The sequence below is a fragment of the Mercenaria mercenaria genome, chromosome 6 (genome assembly GCF_021730395.1).
Source record: "Mercenaria mercenaria strain notata chromosome 6, MADL_Memer_1, whole genome shotgun sequence".
In the NCBI taxonomy this organism is placed as follows: Eukaryota; Metazoa; Mollusca; class Bivalvia; order Venerida; family Veneridae; genus Mercenaria; species Mercenaria mercenaria.
The window spans coordinates 23,169,701-23,191,818 of record NC_069366.1 but is presented as its reverse complement, the minus strand read 5'-3'; the positions used below and the strand labels follow the sequence as shown (position 1 = coordinate 23,191,818).

The window sequence follows — 22,118 nt, the reverse complement described above, 5'->3', positions numbered from 1 at the left end:
AAGTGATCAGTAACAACAGTAGTTGTGCATGGGGCATGTTAGGTTCTTTCAGAAAAAAAATTTGCAGAGTTATGGGACTTTGTTTTTTTGTTACTATACTATATACATAGACACAATCTTGTGCGCACCATCTCTTCTCATCCCCTTGACACAGTTTAATGAAACTTCACACAAATGATCAGTAACAACAGTAGTTGTGCATGGGGCATGTTAGGTTCTTTCAGCGACAAAAATTGCAGATGCAATCTTGTGCGTGCCTAATCTACCAAACCCTTGCACACAATTTAATGAAACTTCACACAAGTGATCAGTACCAACCCTAGTTGTGCATGGTGCATGTTACATTCTTTTAGATAAATATTCTGCATAGTTATGGGACTTTGTTTTTTGTTACTATACTGTATACATACAGTCTGTATACATACAGTCCACATAATTATGCAATCTTGTGTGTCAAATTGCAATGTACTGTGTCAGTGCATGTGGGGGGTACATTCATCACCTTTAGTGATAGCTCTAGTTTAATAAATTTCTCTGTTTACTTATATTTGCATGGAAAGTGCAGGTATACAACTTGTGGCATTGCAAATTCTTTCCTTGTTTGAGGCATATGGTCTGAGATGATTTGATTGAAAAGATTTCTGAAATTATTAATGACCCATGCCATGAGAAAACCAACATAGTGGCTTTGCGACCAGCATGGATCTAGACCAGCCTGCGCAGTCTGGTCAGGATCCATGCTGTTTGCTTTCAAAACCTATTGTAATTAGAGAAACTGTTAGCGAACAGCATGGATCCTGACCAGACTGCATGAATGCGCAGGCTGGTCTGGATCCATGCTGGTCGCAAAGCCACTAGGTTGGTTTTCTCATGGCACGGCTCAAAATTTTGTTTTCCACCTCTGATTATGTGAAGGAGTTGGCAATTACTTGCAGAGAATATTACTGGTACTGAATAGAGGAACACTGGTTAGGTTAATTGACAAACGCAACATAAACGACGGTTGAAACATTTAACCACTGAGCTCCCACGAAAGTAAAGAAAAACAAAAATGTAATCAGAACTTTTCAGGTGTTATTTTCCTTTCATTGTTTGTTATATATTGTACAAAATGCGTAAGTATTAACTTGAGTCAATTCACATAATAATATACTTGCTTATAGAAAAACTATTTTCAGTTGTTAAATTTTCTATAACTTTTACAAAAATTTTAGACAAACAGGTACATGAGTGTTTACAAAACATAATCATTTTATTTATTTCAAGATATAGTGATAAGCAAGGGTATATAAGTCAGCTTATAATTCTAACTTCACTGTAGTTGTGCAAATATATGATTTCAGATTGGTATGTACCTGCTGTATTCTGTGGCTTCCTCAGCAGCTGAACAGCTCAAACCTCATCTGACTGACATGGTAGCCCTGGTATCTGGAGTTCTAACAGACCAGCAGAGCAGTCTTGCTCCATTCTATGCCATTAAAACCTTGTCTGAGGTTGTGTTCTATGTGGGAGATGATGCATTGAAGCCTGTTCAACAAATTGTTCCCCAGATTCTTCAAGTCATCAAGAATTTAATTCTTGTAGATCAGGTAAACAATTACCTGAAACAGTTACCTGGTTTCCTTGTTGCCCTTGGACTGGTATTCAACAACATTTTGGATCTGAAATTTATGGCTTGATTTTTAAACTCGAAAAATCTTGAAAGCGAGTAAAGTAGGTGTAAGAGGAATGCATATTTTTTTTTGTCAGTTGAATATTTACACAACCTTTCTATTGTGAAATGACTTGTAATACATTGGAAGTGTGGAAAATAGTGATTGTATGGATAAATGGTAGATAGTTTGTATCTCTTCAAGGGAAGCATACAGTTATAACACTGATAGTATTACTGTTTTCATCTGTTTCAGGAACATTTTAGTGTTTTATGTATGACTTAAACAATGAAGTGATTGTAATTTAACTTTGGGTAGGTGTTGAGCATGAGGAGAAAGTGTGTTGTGAGCAAGTCTGGTCTGTACCTCCAAAGTTAATGGTTGCCGACAGAAACCTTGATGTTTAATTGTAAGCCATAGGCAAGGGCAGTACCTCGTCACTTACTTGCGACATATTTTGTTACTTTCTTTTTCAACATGTTCATTTTATTGTAGGAGAAGGCGTGTGAAGCATTTGAAGTATTTGATGAGATGCTAGAATGTGAAGTTGTTATTATAACTCCACATCTGAAGTCCACAGTACTCTTCTGTCTGGAGGTGAGTTTGTTAAGATGCTAGAATATAAAGTTGTAATTATTAATTCAAACCTCAAGTCCACAGTTCTCTTCTGTTTGGAGGTGAGTTTGTTGAGATGTTAAAATGTAAAGTTGTAATTATTAATTCAAACCTCAAGTCCACAGTACTCTTCTGTCTGGAAGTGAGTTTGTTAAGATGCTAGAATGTGAAGTTGTAATTATTAATTCAAACCTCAAGTCCACAGTACTCTTCTGTCTGGAGGTGAGTTTGTTAAGATGCTAGAATGTGAAGTTGTAATTATTAATTCAAACCTCAAGTCCACAGTACTCGTCTGTCTGGAGGTGAGTTTGTTAAGATGCTAGAATGTGAAGTTGTAATTATTAATTCAAACCTCAAGTCCACAGTACTCTTCTGTCTGGAGGTGAATTTGTTAAGATGCTAGAATGTGAAGTTGTAATTATTAATTCAAACCTCAAGTCCACAGTACTCTTCTGTCTGGAGGTGAGTTTAAGATGCTAGAATTTGAAGTTGTAATTATTAATTCAAACCTCAAGTCCACAGTTCTCTTCTGTATGGAGGTGAGTTTGTTAAGATGCTAGAATGTGAAGTTGTAATTATTAATTCAAACCTCAAGTCCACAGTTCTCTTCTGTTTGGAGGTGAGTTTGTTGAGATGTTAATTGTAAAGTTGTAATTATTAATTCAAACCTCAAGTTCACCGTACTCTTCTGTCTGGAGGTGATTTTGTTGAGAGGTTAGAATTATGTCTCCCACCAGACATTGGTGTGGGAGACATACTGATTTACACCAGTCTGTGTGTCTATCTGTATGTGTGTGTGTCTGTCTGTCACAAAGCTTGTCCGAACTCTAAGCCAAACATTTCTCATCTGATCTTTACCAAACTTGAACAAAATGTGTTTGACCATAAGACCTCGGCCAAGTTCGATAACTAGCCAAATCGGTCCAGGCATATTGGAGTTACGGCCCTTGAATTACCAAAAATCTGCCTTTTTACTCTTGTCCGCACTCTTGTCAAACATTTCTTATCAGAACTTCACCAAACCTGAACAAAATGTGTTTGACCATGAGACCTCAGCCAGGTTCGATAACTAGCCAAATCTGTTCAGGCATTTTGGAGTTACGGCCTTTGGATTACCAAACAATCGGCCTTTCTGCTCTTGTACGCACTCTAAGTCGAACATTTCTCATCCGATCTTCACCAAATTTGAACAAAATGTGTTTGACCATAAGACCTCGGACAAGTTCGATAATGAGTTGAATTGATCCAGGCATTTTGGAGTTCTGGCCCTTGAATTGTAGTGAGTAAACAGTATATAAAGACTGACTTGCTATTTAGATGATTTGGCAGTTGTGGGAGACATTCGCTTTTCTCAAAAGCAGCTCTAGTTGGAAGTTGTTATTATTAATTTGATTGTCAAGTCCACAGTACTCTTCTGTTTTGAGGCGAGTTTGTTGAAATGTTAGAATATGAAGTTGTAATTATTAATTTGAACCTCAAGTCCTAAGTACTCTCCTGTCTGGAGGTGAGTTATTACCACTGAACATCTCAAGTCCAAGGTACAGTGTTTAGATGTTAGTTTGACAGGGTATTAAATTTATGAATAAGTACAACTGTAAAAGTCCAAATTGTTAATCCACAACAAGTAAAAATGATCTCACAGTGTATTAACTACTGTTAAGTGCTCTTAAGTATATTCTCAGTGTGTTTAACAGGTAGCCGAAATCAGACATGTTATTGTATGTTTCATGCAGTGCCTATGCTGCTAATGTCCTCGGTTCCATATTATAAGAAAAAGTATAAGAAAAGTTAACTGGATTGTGATTGTGTTTGGAAACCAGGAACTATAGATGGTAGTATACTCAGCAATATGAAGAGTACAGGAGATGTCAAATTTACTCCTAGCCTCCCCTGTAGATCAAAGAATAACATTCTTGAGGCAGTGCTGTATAAACCGTGATTTGGTCGCTGGTACTATGGGTTGATACCAGGATTCAGTACTTTGATGTCGTAGAGCCACCCAGTTGGCTAATTGAAAAGCTGATACTACCCTTATTGCCACCAGGCTATGCCTGAAACTAAGCTAAGAGACATGAGGGTTGTCTGTCCACTTATCAAAGTAGGGAGACTGCAAATATGTTGATCACATGGTTGTGACATTGTTCCCGTGGCAAAGCACATGTCCTCCAGGATCTGGTAAAAGACATTGCATTTGAAGTTATTCAACCCAAATCCCTGATTCTTGTGGAAAAAATGGAAATTACTAGTTTAGAGCAGGGTTAGTACCATTACATAACTGAAAAACCTGTTGAAAACGGCACTAACCCCAAACAATTAAATGAGACAAGAGGGGCACCTGGTCTTCATGCACTGTTAGAGACGATAAAATCAAGCTGGTGCCACATGTGACTAAAATCTAACAAAATCCTTTGAGATGCATCAAGATATTCTAGTATGCTTATTTGTCTATATTTTCAGTTTTTAAAAATATATTTTAGATTGCTGCAAACAATACATTAGAAGATGGAATTCGAGTAAAAGCCATGTCATTTATATGCTCCCTTACAAGACTAAGGAAAAAGGTAAATACAAGTACTTATGAATGATATGGACTTCCACTTGTAAATGTAGTAGACTCATAATTTACCTTTCTATATTTGCTTGCAAATGTTACATTATATATGAATATCAGTAGTTATGAAGCTGATCATGTGAAGCCCCATGTGGTTCTGGGACGATCTGTGTATAAAAAGAATTGGAACCACTGCCTTACCCTTGCATGATCGTAAGAGGCGACTAATAGGGTCTTAACACTTGGTTTTGCTGTAACTCTGTGATTCCAGCTGGTATGCAAATTTTGATTCCATACCTTGTGTTTTTATTTCGATGTAAATGAGATGTGAAACCAAAATTTGTAGTCCTGTTTGGTGCTGTATAACCTATACTGTGTTGGTGCGCCATAAAACACAAATAAATAAATGTTCCTGTAAAAACTGTCTACCCTAGTGTTGAAGTAATTCCTTTCAGTATGTAACCAAACGTATATATCCTTATTTTTTGTTTTAGCAAATTTTAAAGAATCAGTTGGTACTTCCCATTCTGAATGTGATGTTTCCGGTGATGTGTGAGACCTATGACGATGAGGATGATGATGATGAAGATGATGTGGAAAGTCAGAGACCTTCACAAATAGCATCACAGGTATGTCATAGGCTTAAAACTTGTTTGTTTGTAAGTAATAGACAAGACATTGTCGTATTTTCAAATGTTTGTGCAAGAGGTGAAAGTTGAAATCTGTAGATTTATTGGTAGCCTATGGGTGACCAATATTTTTATCTGGTAGCCTGACGATTTTGGTTTATTTGGCAGTATTTTAGTGCTTGTATAATACAATTTGATGGAAAGTGTACATTTATCTTGGGTACATTACAGAGTTTGTTCTCTAAAACAGCAGTAATCATTAACCACTTTACGAGGGTTGTCCCAGAAAATTACGAACTTTTTTTATTATTTTGAAAATAAGCAATGCATCAAATAATTATTTCAACTGGTGTTATTTCAATGTATACTCAACAGGACTAGTGCTAGTCAGCGCACACTTAGTTTTCCTCCTACAAAAAGAAGCAGTTACCTTTTAAAGTCATGTAACTTGCCCGATATACAAATCACAGGATTAAAATTTATATCATCATTAAAAGCAATGTGTGGCAAGAAATTATTTTGCGTTTCAAGTCTTAGACATCACTGATGTTAAATTAGTGATGTAATTTTGAAAGTAACAGTCGCATGCACTTTCAGAAATGACAACATCAGATAAGTATGCGGTGCAGAAAGTATTAAAAGTATTATGTCGCCCTCTCTATGAATCACTCACCGAACCTTCCTTAAAACATCGCGCCACGTTAAGACAAGTGTCCTGGTAACATTTGCCTGACCTCCAGAACTTTCTACTTCCGGCTCTGTTTGTGATAGGGTCATACTGCAACCTATACAATATTTTATAAATACTTTCTGTGCCACGAACTTACCTGATGTCACAATTTCTGAAAGTGCGTGTGACTGTTACTTTAAAAATTACATTACCGTTTGAAGCAAGTGATGTCAAAGACTTGAATTGAAATACTATCAGTTAAAATAATTATTTCATGTGTCAGTTTATTTTTGAAATGATAAAATAAAAGTTTGGGATTTTCTGGGACAACCCTCTTACTTTATAGTATGGGCCTCCATTGGATAGATACTGTACAAATGTGTTCGTTTGATCCCCTGTAGGTGCTGTCAGGGCTAAAAATAAAAGCAACTTTACTTTAAACAGTCTCTTCTCGTGAACCGCTTGATGGATCTTCACCAAAATTGGTCTTTAGCTTCCTTGTATGGCCCTCTGTTCAAATTGTTTCACTTGGCTTTAAGGGACTGCCATTATATAAAACAGTAAAATTAATCCTTCAATAACTTTTAACAAACAGCTTAATGCAAATAAAACAGTTTCACAGTCAGTGGTTACTATTCCCTATAAGAAGGTACATGTTATATATGACCCCAGTGATTTTAAATATTAAGAAAATTTTACACCTGACTTTTCAGCTGAGTTTTTAATGTTAATAAATAGATTTTCTTTATAGTTACTTGCAATGGTCCCATGGTTTGCCACAATATTCTTGAAATTAAGAAACAGGAAAAAGCAGCAAGACTTAGTGCAATATTTTCAAACGGCTCTGATCGGTGAGAAGGAAAGAGGCATAAAAGTATAATCTTTCTATTTCAGGTTCTGGACACAATGGCTATGCATCTCCCACCAGAAAAGTTTATTCCTCCAGTGGTAGGTTCTTCTTTATTAAATTTCTTATCACAGTAGAATGGATGTTATTCTACAATGGTTTTATTTGAAGAAACACTTTCAACCAATACAGGTCAGCTTTGCAAATTAAAAACTGTTGTATACATGAAATGTAACAATTTCGATATATCTCTTCCTGTTTTATCAGGTGCAACAGAATTGTTTACTGTCAAATCACAGACTAATATGTTTAAGATAATTACCTGGAATATCTCACACATTGTTTAGTACATAGTTTAGAAAAATATTCCAACAGAACCTGCATTATGTTCTGTATGTTTTAACAACAATGCAATTCCTCTTTGTTCTACAGTTTTTGTATGCTGGAAGGCTCAGTGCTTTAAAGACCTATGATCCTTAAACTTGATACGTTGTTCATTGACATTGATTTTTAGGTCAGTTAGTACAAAAAGCTGTTTCTGCTCAGTATCTTGAGAATGCCTTTTCCTATAATTTTTGAACTTAGAAGAAACACTACTAATGGATAGTGGGTAATCGCCCTTTTGCTTTTGAGATAATTTTGTCACAGGTCAGATTCAAAGTAACTGGTCGAGTATTTGCTGTTGCTGGTATTTGTGTGAATATGTATTAACATTTGTACGTTTGTTTCATGTAGATGTCTATGGTGGAGCCGTCCCTACAAGATGAGAAGCCAGAAAGACGAAAAGCAGCATTTATAGCCATGGCTGTTGTAGCTGAGGGATGTGCAGATTTTCTTACAAACAAGTAAATCCTTTGATGAAATAAGCATTACTTAAATGAACATGTTAATGAAATATTTATATCTTAGGTAATAATGCTGTTACTGTGAAAAGTTCTTACTAAATTAAGTGGTGTGGGTGAGCGTTGCACTCAGATTGAACCCTATCCAGATTTCCATCGGCATAAGAATTTTTGTCCTTGTGTCACAAAAATTAGGGATATGATTTATAATAGGATTGTTATTGTATCCAATCACACCCCCTCTTTCTGATGACTCATATCTCAACTGAAGGTTATATCTTGCATTTTCAACAAGTAATATATGTCTTACAGCGAAAGAAGTTGTGGGGGGTGGGGGGTATTGTTGTCCTATGGACACTTGTCTAGATAATTTAATTTGCAGTAAATGTTATAAAGAGTTTTTATCACATTTAACTTTTGCTACTACTTCTAACAAATACTTTACTGCAGTGTCCGAGCCCTGCATGTGTGAAAATGCCATTTAGCTGGCTTGCAAAGGGTCAGTGGTTCTACCAAGATGTGCCTGTCTGTGTATGAAGTAATGTCTGCAGGGACACCTGGGTCCTAAATAGAAGTCGCCATTTGTCTTAAATTTTATCAGTGTGACGTAAATATCCAGCAAACAAACGTTTAATGTTTTGTAGAGTTTGTTAAGACAGCTTTACCTGCAACAATTAGATACAACAATTTTACTTAAACATGATCAAGGTATAGTTAATGAGTAACATATTATGTTTCAGTCATATACAAGCAGTGTTACAGTGTGTGTGCAAAGGTCTCAGTGACCCTGATCAACATGTAAGAAATGGGGCATTGTTTGCAATAGGACAGTTCTCTGAACATCTTCAGGTAACTAGCATTCAGTTCAACCTTAGGCATAAAATTTCTCAAAGACTTACCTTCTGTGTAAATGCTCTTATTTTTTCCCTTTGTGAAAGACTTTTCTTTTGAACAGGAGGAAATGTTTGTAAAAAGGAAGAATTCCATTGAAACTCCACTAATGTTTAGCATAAGGAGAAGGAAATTGATTGCAAAAGTGTGTAAGTATGATGCCATGTCCATTCATTGAACACTTCAGCGGTATTTCTAACTTACTAGTCTTTTGTTTGGTGTGGAGCCTCCTTGGCTGAATGGTTAAGACTTGGAAAACTTGTCCTTCACTGCTCTTGGATAGAAGGCTTACTTGGGTATAGAATTCTTTCATCTGAGGAAGCCATTCTTTGGCTCATGGAAGATTTTTGGTTCTGTAGATGTGCCCAAAAAATTGTGCCTGCAGTAATGGCATGATTGGCACCCTTGGTCTTTCCCCACCAAAAAAAACTAGAAAGTTACCATATGACTAAATGGTATTGCTTTAACTTCAAACCCCAGCAGAAACAAATCTCTTACTTGATATGAAAAAAATAATGTAAAATGTCGGTATAATGCTTTATATGTAGAGACCGTACCATAGCTCTACGCATTCTCCGATTTTTCAATAAAAGAGGTTTTTACAAGAGCACCGGTTACGATTAAAAATGTAAACAACGGACTCTGTCTATAAATTATTTGAATGAATGAATGATCGTTGATCTTAGTCGTAATACTGATTGACAGTGAATGCTAATGACTCCATGTGTTGCAGAAAGGTACTTAGTTTGTTACTGTAATTTCCTATCAATTAATATCCTCTCGAAACTGGTAAAGTAATTGCTTATATTTGGACAAAGCCCACTGTCTTTTCCATTCGCCAGCTGCTAAAAATGAAAATATATAAGATTCAGTGTAAGTTATATTTCACTGGTACTACCAGTTAGTAAGTTCATACTCTAAAAAACACGTCAGAGAAATTTGGGAAGTTTTGACTGATTGAAACGTTTGCAGCATTAGATTTTATATTTTCTTTACACGAAAATTGCCGTTAGGTAACAAAGCGAATACGCCGATAATCCGGAATATGCCGATTATGTGTTATTGTCACAAGACTGTTCAAGTTCACGTAATGTAATCGGTGTACTTTAACTGCCCAGCTATAGCTACAGCTGTTATAGAGAAGTGGTAGAATGTCTGCCTTAGCTGTCAGAGGTCCTGGGTTCGAGTCCCAGTTAAAGCTTAACAATTTTTATTTTGCTACAGCATCTTTTTGTTGTTAAAGGACTGTTCCAGTTGTTCTATATTTTTAGCACACAGTATCATGTATCATTATTTAGAAATCCAGATCACAGTTGAATGTTAAATCAAATGCACCCAAGTAGAAAATATTCGCTATATTATGTCCCTTTGATGTTTATATTGCTATCCAGGTCTAAGAAGAGTTACATTTTCTTGATCACAAAATTTTCTTTTACATGAAAATATTAAATGCTCATAACTCTACGCTTCTGGTTAAAATATTGTTAATATATCTATTTTTGAGAAATATATGTACATTTGTCTTCATTTCAAAGCTTTTTAACTTCATATCTATGATTTGAAAAACTTAGGTACTATCTCTATTATATGACATCAGATAAACGTCAAAATTTTCTGGCCAACTAATTTATATGAAGAAGAGTGATGTTGCCTACCAGTAGGAAAGTGAGGTTAGATCTTGCTTAAAGGTCCATTACTAAGGGAAAGTGAATTGGCAATTTTTTTTATAGCCAGTGCATAGACTTCTGCAAGACACTAAATAATGAAGATTGGCAGGTCAAAATTTACAGCAGGTCTTTAGAACTCAAAGAAATGTATGTGTATTATGTTGAAATTTCAATGAATCGACAGAATGACCCCCCAGGTCTTTTTAACTTTCTTCATACTTCATAGAAAAATAATTGTACATATACTGCAATTTATTTCTAATTTCTACATACCAACTTTCATTTTCCAATAAAATGAAATAGTTTCTGTGCTTTTTAAAAGAAATTAAAATGTTCACTTTCCTTAGTATTGGACCTTTAAAGAGTTTCATTCATTTCAGCCTGACATTAGCAAATACGCCTCAGATGTTCTACCCTTGCTGTTCCAATACCTGCTACAGGTGAGTCAGGAGGGTGACAAGAATTCTCATGGCCTCACTAGAAGTTATTATGCTTTGGAAATGTTCTGCCAGAATCTGGGAAAAGATATCCAGCCTTACCTTCCACAGTTAATGGAACATCTCATGACTGTATTGAAGACATCAACAACTTTACGACCTAAGGAACTTGCCATTAGTGCAATAGGGGCAACAGGTAATAATTATCTCTAAAAAGGAATTGTGTTGGTGTAATTATTGGCAGTTTGTTATTATACCCCCACCAAACATGTTTGAGGGGGGTATATAGGAGTCAGTTTTGTCGCGTCCCGTCCCGTCCCGTCCCGTCGCGTCCCGAAATCTATTATCTCAGTTATTACCAAATGGATTTGATTCAAACTTAAAATACATGTTCCACCTTATCACCCTAATCATGTGACACAAGGTGCATAACTCTTGACACCAAGTTTTCATGAATTATGTCCCCTTTCACTTAGAATTTAAGGTTAATTTTGTTGTATTTTCACTATATCTCAGTAATTACTAAATGGATTTGATTCAAACTTAAAATAGATGTTCCACCTCATCACCCACATCATGTGACATAAGGTGCATAACTCTGACACAATTTTTTTTATGAATTATGCCCCTTTTTACTTAGAATTTAAGGTTGATTTTGATGTATTTTCACTTTATCTCAGTTACTACTGAATGGATTTGATTCAAACTTAAAATAGATGTTCCACCTCATCACCCACATCATGTGCCCACATCATGTGACACAAGGTGCATAACTCTGACACCAAGCTTTCATGAATTATGTCCCCTTTTACTTAGAATTTAAGGCTAATTTTGTTGTATTTTCACTATATCTCAGTTATTACTAAATGGATTTGATTCAAACTTAAAATAGATGTTCCACCTCATCACCCACATCATATGACACAAGGTGCATAACTCTGACACCAATTTTTCATGAATTATGCCCCTTTTTACTTAGAATTTAAGGTTAATTTTGATGTATTTTCACTATATCTCAATTACTACTGAATGGATTTGATTCAGACTTAAAACAGATGTTCCACCTCATCACCCACATCATGTGACACAAGGTGCATAACTCTGACACTATTTTTCTTGAATTGTGTCCCCTTTTACCTAGAATTTAATGTTAATTTTGATGTATTTTCACTATATCTCATTCTGATCGGCTTAGAGCCAAAGGGAAGTAACCTTTTTTAACCTTTGTACTGAGTTTCTTCCCCTTAAATTCCAGGAATTAGTCTATTTTTAGAAATCATATTTTTAGATTTTCAATCTTTTTTATTATAAGTCCTATGTAAAAAGTAAAAACATTTTTCCGTGGTAACATGGGTCGGTAAGACACTTCTTTGTATTCACTTTTAGTGTATCTCTAATATTAGAGATTTAATATATTTACTAGTATTATACTAGTATTACTTATATGTGGAAGCCCAGGATGAAGTACTCCAAAGTATTTTTAAGATTCCTTATGGTTGCCATTCTTCTTTGACAAGACCGTATGGTGGGGGTATGAGTCACTCCTGTGACAGTTCTAGTTTGTATTTAAAGTGCTTCTTGTTGTCAAAGAAAGTACTTATATTAAAGAATAGAATTTAGTGTATAAATGATAAGGTAAAGTTTAAATGCCATAATTTTAAAACTGATAAAGTGACACTTAAAAAGAAGCATTCCCTGATTCTTAAATAATGGGCCTGTTGTATTCTATTTTCCTTAGGTTAGAGCAAATGCCTAAGTTTTTTGAAAACTACCCATATGTCATACAATGTTGATTTCGGTCTTGTTAGTTTTATTGAAAGATGTGGGTTCAAGCCTCACTCGGGGCGTTGAATTCTTCATGTGAGGAAGCCATCCAGCTGGCTTATGGAAGGTCGGTGGTTCTACCCAGGTGCCCGCTTGTGATGAAATAATGCACAGAGGGGCACCTGGGGTCTTCCTCCACCATTAAAGCTGGAAAGTCACCATATGACCTATCATGTGTCGGTGCGACGTTAAATCCAACAACAAAAAAATATATATTTATAGTAGTAAAAAAAATCATGAAATCCTATGATAGAAGAAAACAAAGTTACTTTATACAGTTAAAATAAATACATTTGATTTATATTTCAGCGAGTGCAGCAGAGTCCTTGATCTGTCCATACTTCCAGGAAATTATCAACCAGTTCAGGGAATATCTTGTAGTCACTGAGGGGAATGAAGAAATGTTCAAACTACAGATTCAAACAATCGGTAAGGTGATATTATGTACAGTTGAACCTGCCTTAGATGCCACGTTTATTTAGTGGTCGCTCTCCTGAAGCAACAAGTCAGTCTACTTCTCGGTCTGTCTTATTGTTCTAATTTCAACTTGTCTTAAGAAGCCACCTCCTATAAGCAGCCAGATTGAGTCGCTCCCTTGGTTGGCTGCTTCACTCAGGTTTGTTGAGTCGGCTAAAAGCTGTCAAGCGTTTGACGAGTCCTTGCTATCGCCCGATTTCTCATTCTTAAATGGCCTCACAACACAGCGAAGTGATGTAGTTCCATTGGATTGTCTCTAATTTCAAAGAGTTCATTGATCGAATGAAGTTTATTTATGTCAATCCTATTTGCTATGACCAATATACGATGTAATCTGCCATATTTATGACTTGTAATTGTGCAATACTCGAATAAAGCCATGTATTTTCTTCCGCGGTAACTCATTAAGCATAAACAGGCATAACGATTCTGCGGGATTTGGTAATACATTTGCGCATTTGATTATGGTGACGAATTTTATGCCCTTTTGTCACAAAATAGCAAATATGATGTTCACAAATTCAAATAAAAACTGCATATTAACTTATTAGCCAAATTATCCATTTGTTACCCTGTCCGTTTCAAAAAATAATCTTTAAAATCATTGCGCAAATAACAAATTTATTTTGCTGTGCATTTTATGAATTGCGCAGGCTTACAAAGCTTGCGTAACATCCAGCGAAAGACACACTATAGTTCCAGAACATACTGCTAGTATTTTATTGAGTGGGTACCTCTGAAAGCATTGGAATGTCTCTTATCAAAGAGTTTACCACATCGATGAAATTAAATTATGACAGCTTCATTTTAAATGACCCGAATAAGATATGTGCAGTACGTTAATTCTTCCGCGAGACTTCGTGGATGAATCCTAACTACATTCTGGACACTTCTCGGCGAACACGCGTGACCTGTTTATAACAACGCTTCTACGACTTTGCGTGGGTTGAATTTTGCAGTCAGTAAACGGATAAATTATCGGAAGAAGAAGCTCTTACTGGTTTGTTTAGTTACTACTGATATTAAAAATGATTTTAATTCTTATTTTTCGAGAAATAAACAAATCGGCAAAACATTAAATTGTATTTTCTTGTAGTTTTTAAAATCGAAAGTAGATCGTCTATGTTTGGCTGCTTTGACGAAACGTAACAACTTTTTTATGAAAAGATTTAAATAAGAGGTAATTTAACTGTAAACTTCAATGTCAGATACTGCCAATTGCTGCTAAATGTCTTCGTATCATCACAATTTGTAAAATATATTGTTGAAACTGGAGAAAAGTGTAATCGTATCCGGATATAATATTTTGGGTAAATATCGAGCTGTGTTATGAAATTTTAACATTCAAGTAACATACATGATAGATATTATTGTAACAGAAATGATTCTAGAATTTATTATTATTTCACCTACATATAATCTATGTCAGACTCATATTCTAGTCCTGAGGCATGATCTGAAAGTAAAAAGATAAAGTGACAGTCATACTTTGGAAATTGTAATACTAGAAAGAATCTAGGTAATATTTAGAAATTGAAACAGAAGATTTTCAGTTAAAATCGCACCAAAGGCTGTATCAGGGGTCTACATATTCAAAAATTTCTTGTGGTAATACCCCAAACCCTACTTGCAGGAGGGGGTATCCTCCCAGACCCTTCCCCCATATTGCCACTTTACAGTTTGATACAGTTGCCCTTTAACCACCTGCCGCAATGCCCATTTCAAAATCTGACTGTAATTTAAAGCGGAAAGAAACACCCCTCCCCACACCCACCCTGCTACCGACCATGTAAAAATGGCTCAAACATTTTTCTGCCCAGTCTGAGCCACTCTTCAATTTTAGAGAAATATATTGGGTTTAAATACTTGTATAATGTCAATCAAGGTTTTACTAGGCATCGACCGAATGTTCATTTCATTTATTGTAACAAAATCTCTCTTTAGTTGGGGAAAAAAACTAAAAACAAACTGAAACTGGTAGACTATACTGTCAGTACATCAATCATTAGCTGACTCAGGCCCTTCAGGCCTTTAATCTGTATTGCTATTAGAATTTAGGTAAGTTTCTAAATATAGTTACAGCTGAAAATGGAGAGTGGAGAGACTAATGCTGGTGTTTTTTCCTGGCCTGCAATAGTGGACCACTCGAGTGATTGGGAAGGTCGTAAATGATGCACGATACGTGCATTTACACTAAAAAAATGCACATATTCCATATAATGCGCAGTTGTCCCATTGCAGCTTTTTTGCATGATTACAGAGCAAATCAGATCATCGATTTCATTAGAGGTAATTATACTCAGCCAGTTAGCAATACAGTTACATTATAGCACTTGACATTTAATTGTCAACAGGTGTGAGTGGGAAAAAACAATGTTTTGTGAGTAACCTATTGATAAACTACATTGCTACCCAAATAATGGTCTTTCCAGCGAAGAAAAAAACTTACTTTTATGAAACTTAGTCACTTCGCTACTTAATAATTACCAGTTGCAGATTGATGGCCATGGATCAATCCTTCAATTTTCCAGAAGGTAGTGCCCAGTAGTATGGGTCCGTCCAACTTACAAGAATATATTTTAAATTAAATGTAGTTTCATGTTTTCTGCAGGGAGATTATGTGGTGGATGGGTTTCTATTGTATTTCCACACCCTCCCACCCATCTTGCCACTTTTCAGTTTGATGGGCCCTTTTACCAGCTGCCACCCTGCCCATTTCAAATCCTGACTGCAGCACTGATTTAGTAATGAAATTATGAACAAGATCAAAGCAGGAGGGCAAAACCCCTCCCCACAACCGACGGCTTAAATTGGCTCAAACATTTTACAGCCCATTGTGGGCCCTGTTGTAGTACCCCTTTCATACAAGATGTTATTTAGGGGTTTCAACCTTTTCTTTACATTCCTCACATACTTAACAGTGTGGATAAAATGCCTTGCTGCAGTATTTAGAATTGAGTGAAGTTACTTGAAGCTATCACTGAGAAAATTAAATATTGAATGCAACTTTGTATGCAAGTGATCCATACAGACAGGGAGGCAGGTATAGCATGCTATAAGTGCAGTTAGTTTGAACAGGAATGGTTTGCAGGAGCAGATGTAATGTAGAAACTTGGTATGCAGGTGCATATATTTCAACAAAACTTTGGTGTACAGGTGTTGAAATGAAAGTGCAGTGATCATTTGAGGTTTGTGTCCAAAGTCCTGTACAAATGAAATTTGCCTAGGATGCAAAGTATTAAAGGGTTAGCATCCCCGGGTACATGTCATTCTGACAGCCAAAATACCAATAATTATCAAATGATAGATACTATACATGCTGATTGCGATAATTCTGTGAAGATAAGGCTGAATTTTGGTTAGAAGTGAAACTAAAAGTAACTATTTGACTTCAGCTAGTGTACCCTTAGATACCCCATACATTCTGATTGAAATTTCTATGAACTGAAATACTAAATTATTGTGCTTGCAATTCACAAAGATTGTTGTATTGTTGATATGTTTTAAAGTATTTATATTCAGTGTTTTGTAATTTTATGCCCCTGAAGGGAGGCGTATTAGTTTTCAACTGCCCATCCGTTTGTTCGTTCATCATGTTAACTTTTTGCATGAAGGCACTTTACTCATGAACCACTGCACCCAGGAACTTCAAACTTCACGTGCTGATGGTACTTATTGAGTACACGACCCCTACTGAAATTGGAATCACCAGGTCAAAGGTCACAGGGGCCAACGTTAACTTTTTGCATGAAGGCACTTTACTAGCGAACCACTGCACCCAGGACCTTCAAACTTCACATGCTGATAGTACTTATTGAGTACATGACCACTACTGACTTTGGGGTCAATGTTAACTTTTTGCATGAAGGCACTTTACTCGCGAACCACTGTACCCAGTACCTTCAAACTTCACATGCTGATAGTACTTATTGACTTTGGGGTCACTAGGTTAAAGGTCAAGGTCACAGGGGCCAATGTTAACTTTGCATGAAGGCACTTTACTTGCGAATCACTGCACCTAGGACCTTCAAACTTCACATGCTTTGCTGATAGTACTTATTGAGTACACGACCCCTATTGATTTTGGGGTCACCAGGTCAAAGGTCAAGGTGCTGCGGGGACATTTGTCACAATTAGTGACAGCTCTTGTTACAATATAAATTGCTGACAGTATTGAATTTCTAAACTTCGGTTCTTCATTGAGATGGGACTCATATTTTTGTTTGGGACTACTAGATTTTAAAGTTACGGGTCCATAATATCGCAAAATTTATGATTTCTAAAATTATTATTGGGTATGCTGATGCATTTAAACTTGGTGTGCAGATGCAAAAATTTCAGAGAAACTTGGTTTGCAATTGTTATTTCATTGAAACTTGATAAGCTGATGCAAATATTTCAGCGAAACTTGGTATGCAGTGCATATATTTCATTTAAATCTGATGTGCAGGTTCAAATATTTCATTGAAACTTGGTATGCAGGTGCACATATTTAAGTGAAACTTACAGTGCAAGTGCAAATATTTCAGTGAAACTGGATATGCTGGTGCATTATATTTCATTTAAACCTGATACGGAGGTTAAAATATTTCATTGAAACTTGGTATGCAGGTGCAAATATTTTAATGAAACTTCATAATTAAGTGAAACTTACAGAGCAGGTGCAAATATTCCAGTGAAACTTGGTACGCAGGTGCAGATATTTCGGTGGAACTTTTTTGTGCAGGTACAAATATTTCAGTGAAACTTGACATGCAGTTCAGATGTTTCAGTGAAACTGACATTGCAGGAGCATTTACTGGAATGTTGAGACTGTTCTGGGCTTAACTTGTTACCAAAAACATTGTCAAAAAAAAGAGAGAAGAATTTTTGCTTCTTAATAGAAACTTTAGTTGTACTGTAAATTTTGTCACCTAACTTGATTAATGAGCCGTGCCATGAGAAAACCAACATAGTGGCTTTGCAACCAGCACGGATCCAGACCAGCCTGCGCATCTGCGCAGTCTGGTTAGGATCCATGCTGTTCGCTTTCAAAGACTTGTATTTAGAGAAACCATCTGTGCAGTCTGGTCAGGATCCATGCTGTTCGCTTTCAGAGACTATTGTAATTAGGGAAACCATTAGCGAACAGCATGAATCCTGACCAGACTGTGCGGATGCGCAGGCTGGTCTGGATCCATGCTGGTCGCAAACCCACTATGTTGGTTTTTTCGTGGCACGGCTCATTTGTTGGAAGTTTATATCACTGAGATGAGGATTAATTTCCATTATGAAACCTTATGAATGATAGCTTAAGCTTTATCTTGATTGTTATTATTGATCTGCTACTTTGTTAAAAAAAGCAAAAATTGAAATGTCAGTGATGGAAATGATTTATTGCCAATTACTGGGGAAAGAGGAATCAGAAAGTAGAGGTGACATGCTTTTAAGATACGAAAAAAGATAAGTGAGAACCTGAGGTTGAATTTTTATACATGATATATGGCTTGAACATAATGTTAGTTACACTTTTACCTGAAATTGGGGTCTTGTCCAGAATGGAATTAAGGACAACCAGTGTTTCACTTATAAATCTTGATAAAAAGCTAATGTGGCTTCTGTTACCATGTATTTTCATTACAGTATTATAAGTGAATGTCATGTCTTACTGTCCACCAAATATGCCTTGTGTAATCTAGATAAAGTTTGGAGTAAAAAGTAGGTCAGTAGGTCATATCTTAGGGAAAACATTGTTAATGCTTTTAGAGGGCTTCACATTTTCTACTTGGTCTACATGAAACAAAGCCATAACATTTGTCTTGTTGGTATTGTCATCAAGTTGGAAATTTGTCACCTTGTTTACTCAGGCTAATGATTCAGGGCCGTCATTAATGTTTCAGAGCAAGAGATAAGATGCATAATTGCATAAATACTCAAATTATTATTGTAAATTATGCAATGTAAATAATTCTTAATGCATATTACAACCCATGTGTGAATCAAAAATACTCAGTCTTTGATTTCATGAGTGGGTATTGGTGCTTGGACTTTGAAAATAAACTGATCACAATTGTGTATGTATTCTCAGTTACATCATGCTAGGTGCTTTTACTTGACACTTGTCATTATTCAGATGGTGTGAAATACACACTTGATTAGGTTTATGATGCTTGATTGGGTAACCAAATTGATAACTGACTTGAGCAGAAATGTGAAACGGTAGATAACATGGATGTCAGTGGCAAATGCATGTGACCTTTTTACACTCGAAGACATTTTAGACAGAGAACTAAGTAAAAGGCTATACATCTGACAGTTGCTGTTGTTTTGTAACACATTTGAACTAATTATGACATTTTGGAAAAATGCAACACTAAAAGTAAAAAAAAATCAACATATGGAATGACAAAGTATTTTTGGCAGTGGTCTTTGTGAGCGAGAATACTTGTCTATGGCCTTTTTGTTGGAAATTTTTGCACTAAGTTACACTTTTTAGCTAGTCTGATTTTTAAAGAAGAAAAAAGAGTTATTGTTGTCACTTGATCGGCGTTGGCATTGGTTTTAACTGTGCTTGGGTGTATTTCAGTAAACCACTGATAAACATGAAACAAGTATGCATCAAGTTTATCATCATATTTTTATGTAACTTTACTGTAATGGACCCATAATGACACTAAGCAATTTCCGTGCAATTAATGTAATTGGTGGTCTCAAGAGCATGGATTTTGGTTTCTTCTGGGAAATACCAAAACTTTATATGGAAATACATAATCATATGTTAATTGCCGAATGTTATTACAGATCTAATGCTTTATTGTTGATAACCCAAGTCTTCACGGCTCTTGTAAACAAGAGGACCATGATGGTCCTAAATCGCTCACCTCTTCCCACATGACCCAGTTTTGAGTATGACGTCGTTTTTTCTATTATTTGACATAGTGACCTAGTTTTTGAGCTCATGTGACCCAGTTTTGAACTCGACCTAGATATTATCAAAATAAAAATGCTGACCAATTTTCATGAAGATCAATTGAAAAATATGGTCTCTAGAGAGGTCACAAGGTTTTTCTATTATTTGGCCTACTGACCTAGTTTTCGAAGGTACTTGACCCTGTTTTAAACTTTACCTAGATATCATCAAGGTGAACATTCTCACTAATTTTCATGAAGATCTCATGAAAAATATGGTCTCTAGAGAGGTCACAAGGTTTTTCTATTTTTATACCTACTGGCCTAGTTTTTGATGCACTTGACCCAGTTTCTAAACTGACCTAGATATCATGAAGGTGAACATTCAGATCAATTTTTATGAAGATCCATTGAAAAATATGTCCTCTAGAGAGGTCAAAAGATTTTTCTAATTTTAGACCTACTGACCTAGTTTTTGACCGCTGTTGACCCAATTTCAAACTTGACCTAGATATCATCAAGGTGAACATTCTGACCAATTTTCATGAAGATCCATTCAAGGGTATGGCCTCTACAGAGGTCACAAGGTTTTTCTATTTCAAGACCTACTGACCTAGTTTTTGATCGCAGTTGACCCAGTTTCAAACTTGACCTATATATTATCAAGATCAACATTCAGACCGACTTTCATACAGATCCCATGAAAAATATGGCCTCTAGAGAGGTCACATTTTTAGCTCACCTGTCACAAAGTGACAAGGTGAGCTTTTGTGATCGCGCAGTGTGCGTCGTCCGTCCGTAAACTTTTGCTTGTGACCTCTCTAGAGGTCACATTTTTCATGGGATCTTTATGAAAGTTGGTCAGAATGTTCATCTTGATGATATCTAGATCAAGTTCGAAACTGGGTCACGTGCCATCAAAAACTAGGTCAGTAGGTCTAAAAATAGAAAAACCTTGTGACCTCTCTAGAGGCCATATATTTCACAAGATCTTCATGAAAATTGGTCAGAATGTTCACCTTGATGATATCTAGGTCAAGTTCGAAACTGGGTCACGTGCCTTCAAAACTAGGTCAGTAGGTCTAAAAATAGAAAAACCTTGTGACCTCTCTAGAGGCCATATATTTCACAAGATCTTCATGAAAATTGGTCAGAACGTTCACCTTGATGATATCTAGATCAAGTTCGAAACTGGGTCACGTGCCATCAAAAACTAGGTCAGTAGGTCAGATAATAGAAAAACCTTGTGACCTCTCTAAAGGCCATATTTTTCATGGGATCTGTATGAAAATTGGTCTGAATGTTTGTCTTGATGATATCTGGGTCAAGTTCGAAACTGGGTCACGTGCGGACAAAAACTAGGTCAGTAGGTCTAAAAATAGAAAAACCTTGTGACCTCTCTAGAGGCCATATATTTCATGAGATCTTCATGAAAATTGGTCAGAATGTTCACCTTGATGATATCTAGGTCAAGTTTGAAAGTGGGTCACGTGCCGTCAAAAACTAGGTCAGTAGGTCAAGTAATAGAAAAACCTTGTGACCTCTCTAGAGGCCATATTTTTTATGGGATCTGTATGAAAATTGGTCTGAATGTTCATCTTGATGATATCTAGGTCAAGTTCGAAAGTGGGTCACGTGCCTTCAGAAACTAGGTCAGTAGGTCAAATAATAGAAAAACCTTGTGACCTCTCTAAAGGCCATATTTTTCATGGGATCTGTATGAAAATTGGTCTGAATGTTCATCTTGATGATATCTAGGTCAAGTTCGAAACAGGGTCATGTGCGGTCAAAAACTAGGTCAGTATGTCTAAAAATAGAAAAACCTTGTGACCTCTCTAGAGGCCATACTTGTGAATGGATCTCCATAAAAATTGGTCAGAATGTTCACCCTGATGATATCTAGTTCAAATTTGAAACTGGGTCACGTGCCTTAAAAAACTAGGTCAGTAGGTCAAATAATAAAAAAACCTTGTGACCTCTCTAGAGGCCATACTTTTCATGGGATCTGTATGAAAGTTGGTCTGAATGTTCATCTTGATGATATCTAGGTCAAGTTTGAAACTGGGTCAACTGCGGTCAAAACCTAGGTCAGTAGGTCTAAAATTATTAAAATCTTTTGACTTCTCTA

The 22,118-nt window shown here is 36.1% G+C and overlaps 1 protein-coding gene across 1 annotated transcript in view; it reads left to right on the top strand.

Moving 5' to 3' along the window:
- The window catches only part of LOC123549411 (importin-4-like), a 61,657-nt gene that overhangs the window by 14,644 nt on the left and 24,895 nt on the right, over window positions 1-22,118 (top strand). Inside the window, exons 6-14 of the mRNA XM_045337485.2 lie at window positions 1,344-1,589; window positions 2,148-2,249; window positions 4,745-4,828; window positions 5,313-5,447; window positions 7,012-7,065; window positions 7,700-7,809; window positions 8,547-8,655; window positions 10,745-10,997; window positions 12,935-13,054. Of these exons, the coding sequence (XP_045193420.2) occupies window positions 1,344-1,589; window positions 2,148-2,249; window positions 4,745-4,828; window positions 5,313-5,447; window positions 7,012-7,065; window positions 7,700-7,809; window positions 8,547-8,655; window positions 10,745-10,997; window positions 12,935-13,054 (1,213 nt within the window). The remainder of the gene's footprint in view (window positions 1-1,343; window positions 1,590-2,147; window positions 2,250-4,744; window positions 4,829-5,312; window positions 5,448-7,011; window positions 7,066-7,699; window positions 7,810-8,546; window positions 8,656-10,744; window positions 10,998-12,934; window positions 13,055-22,118) is intronic.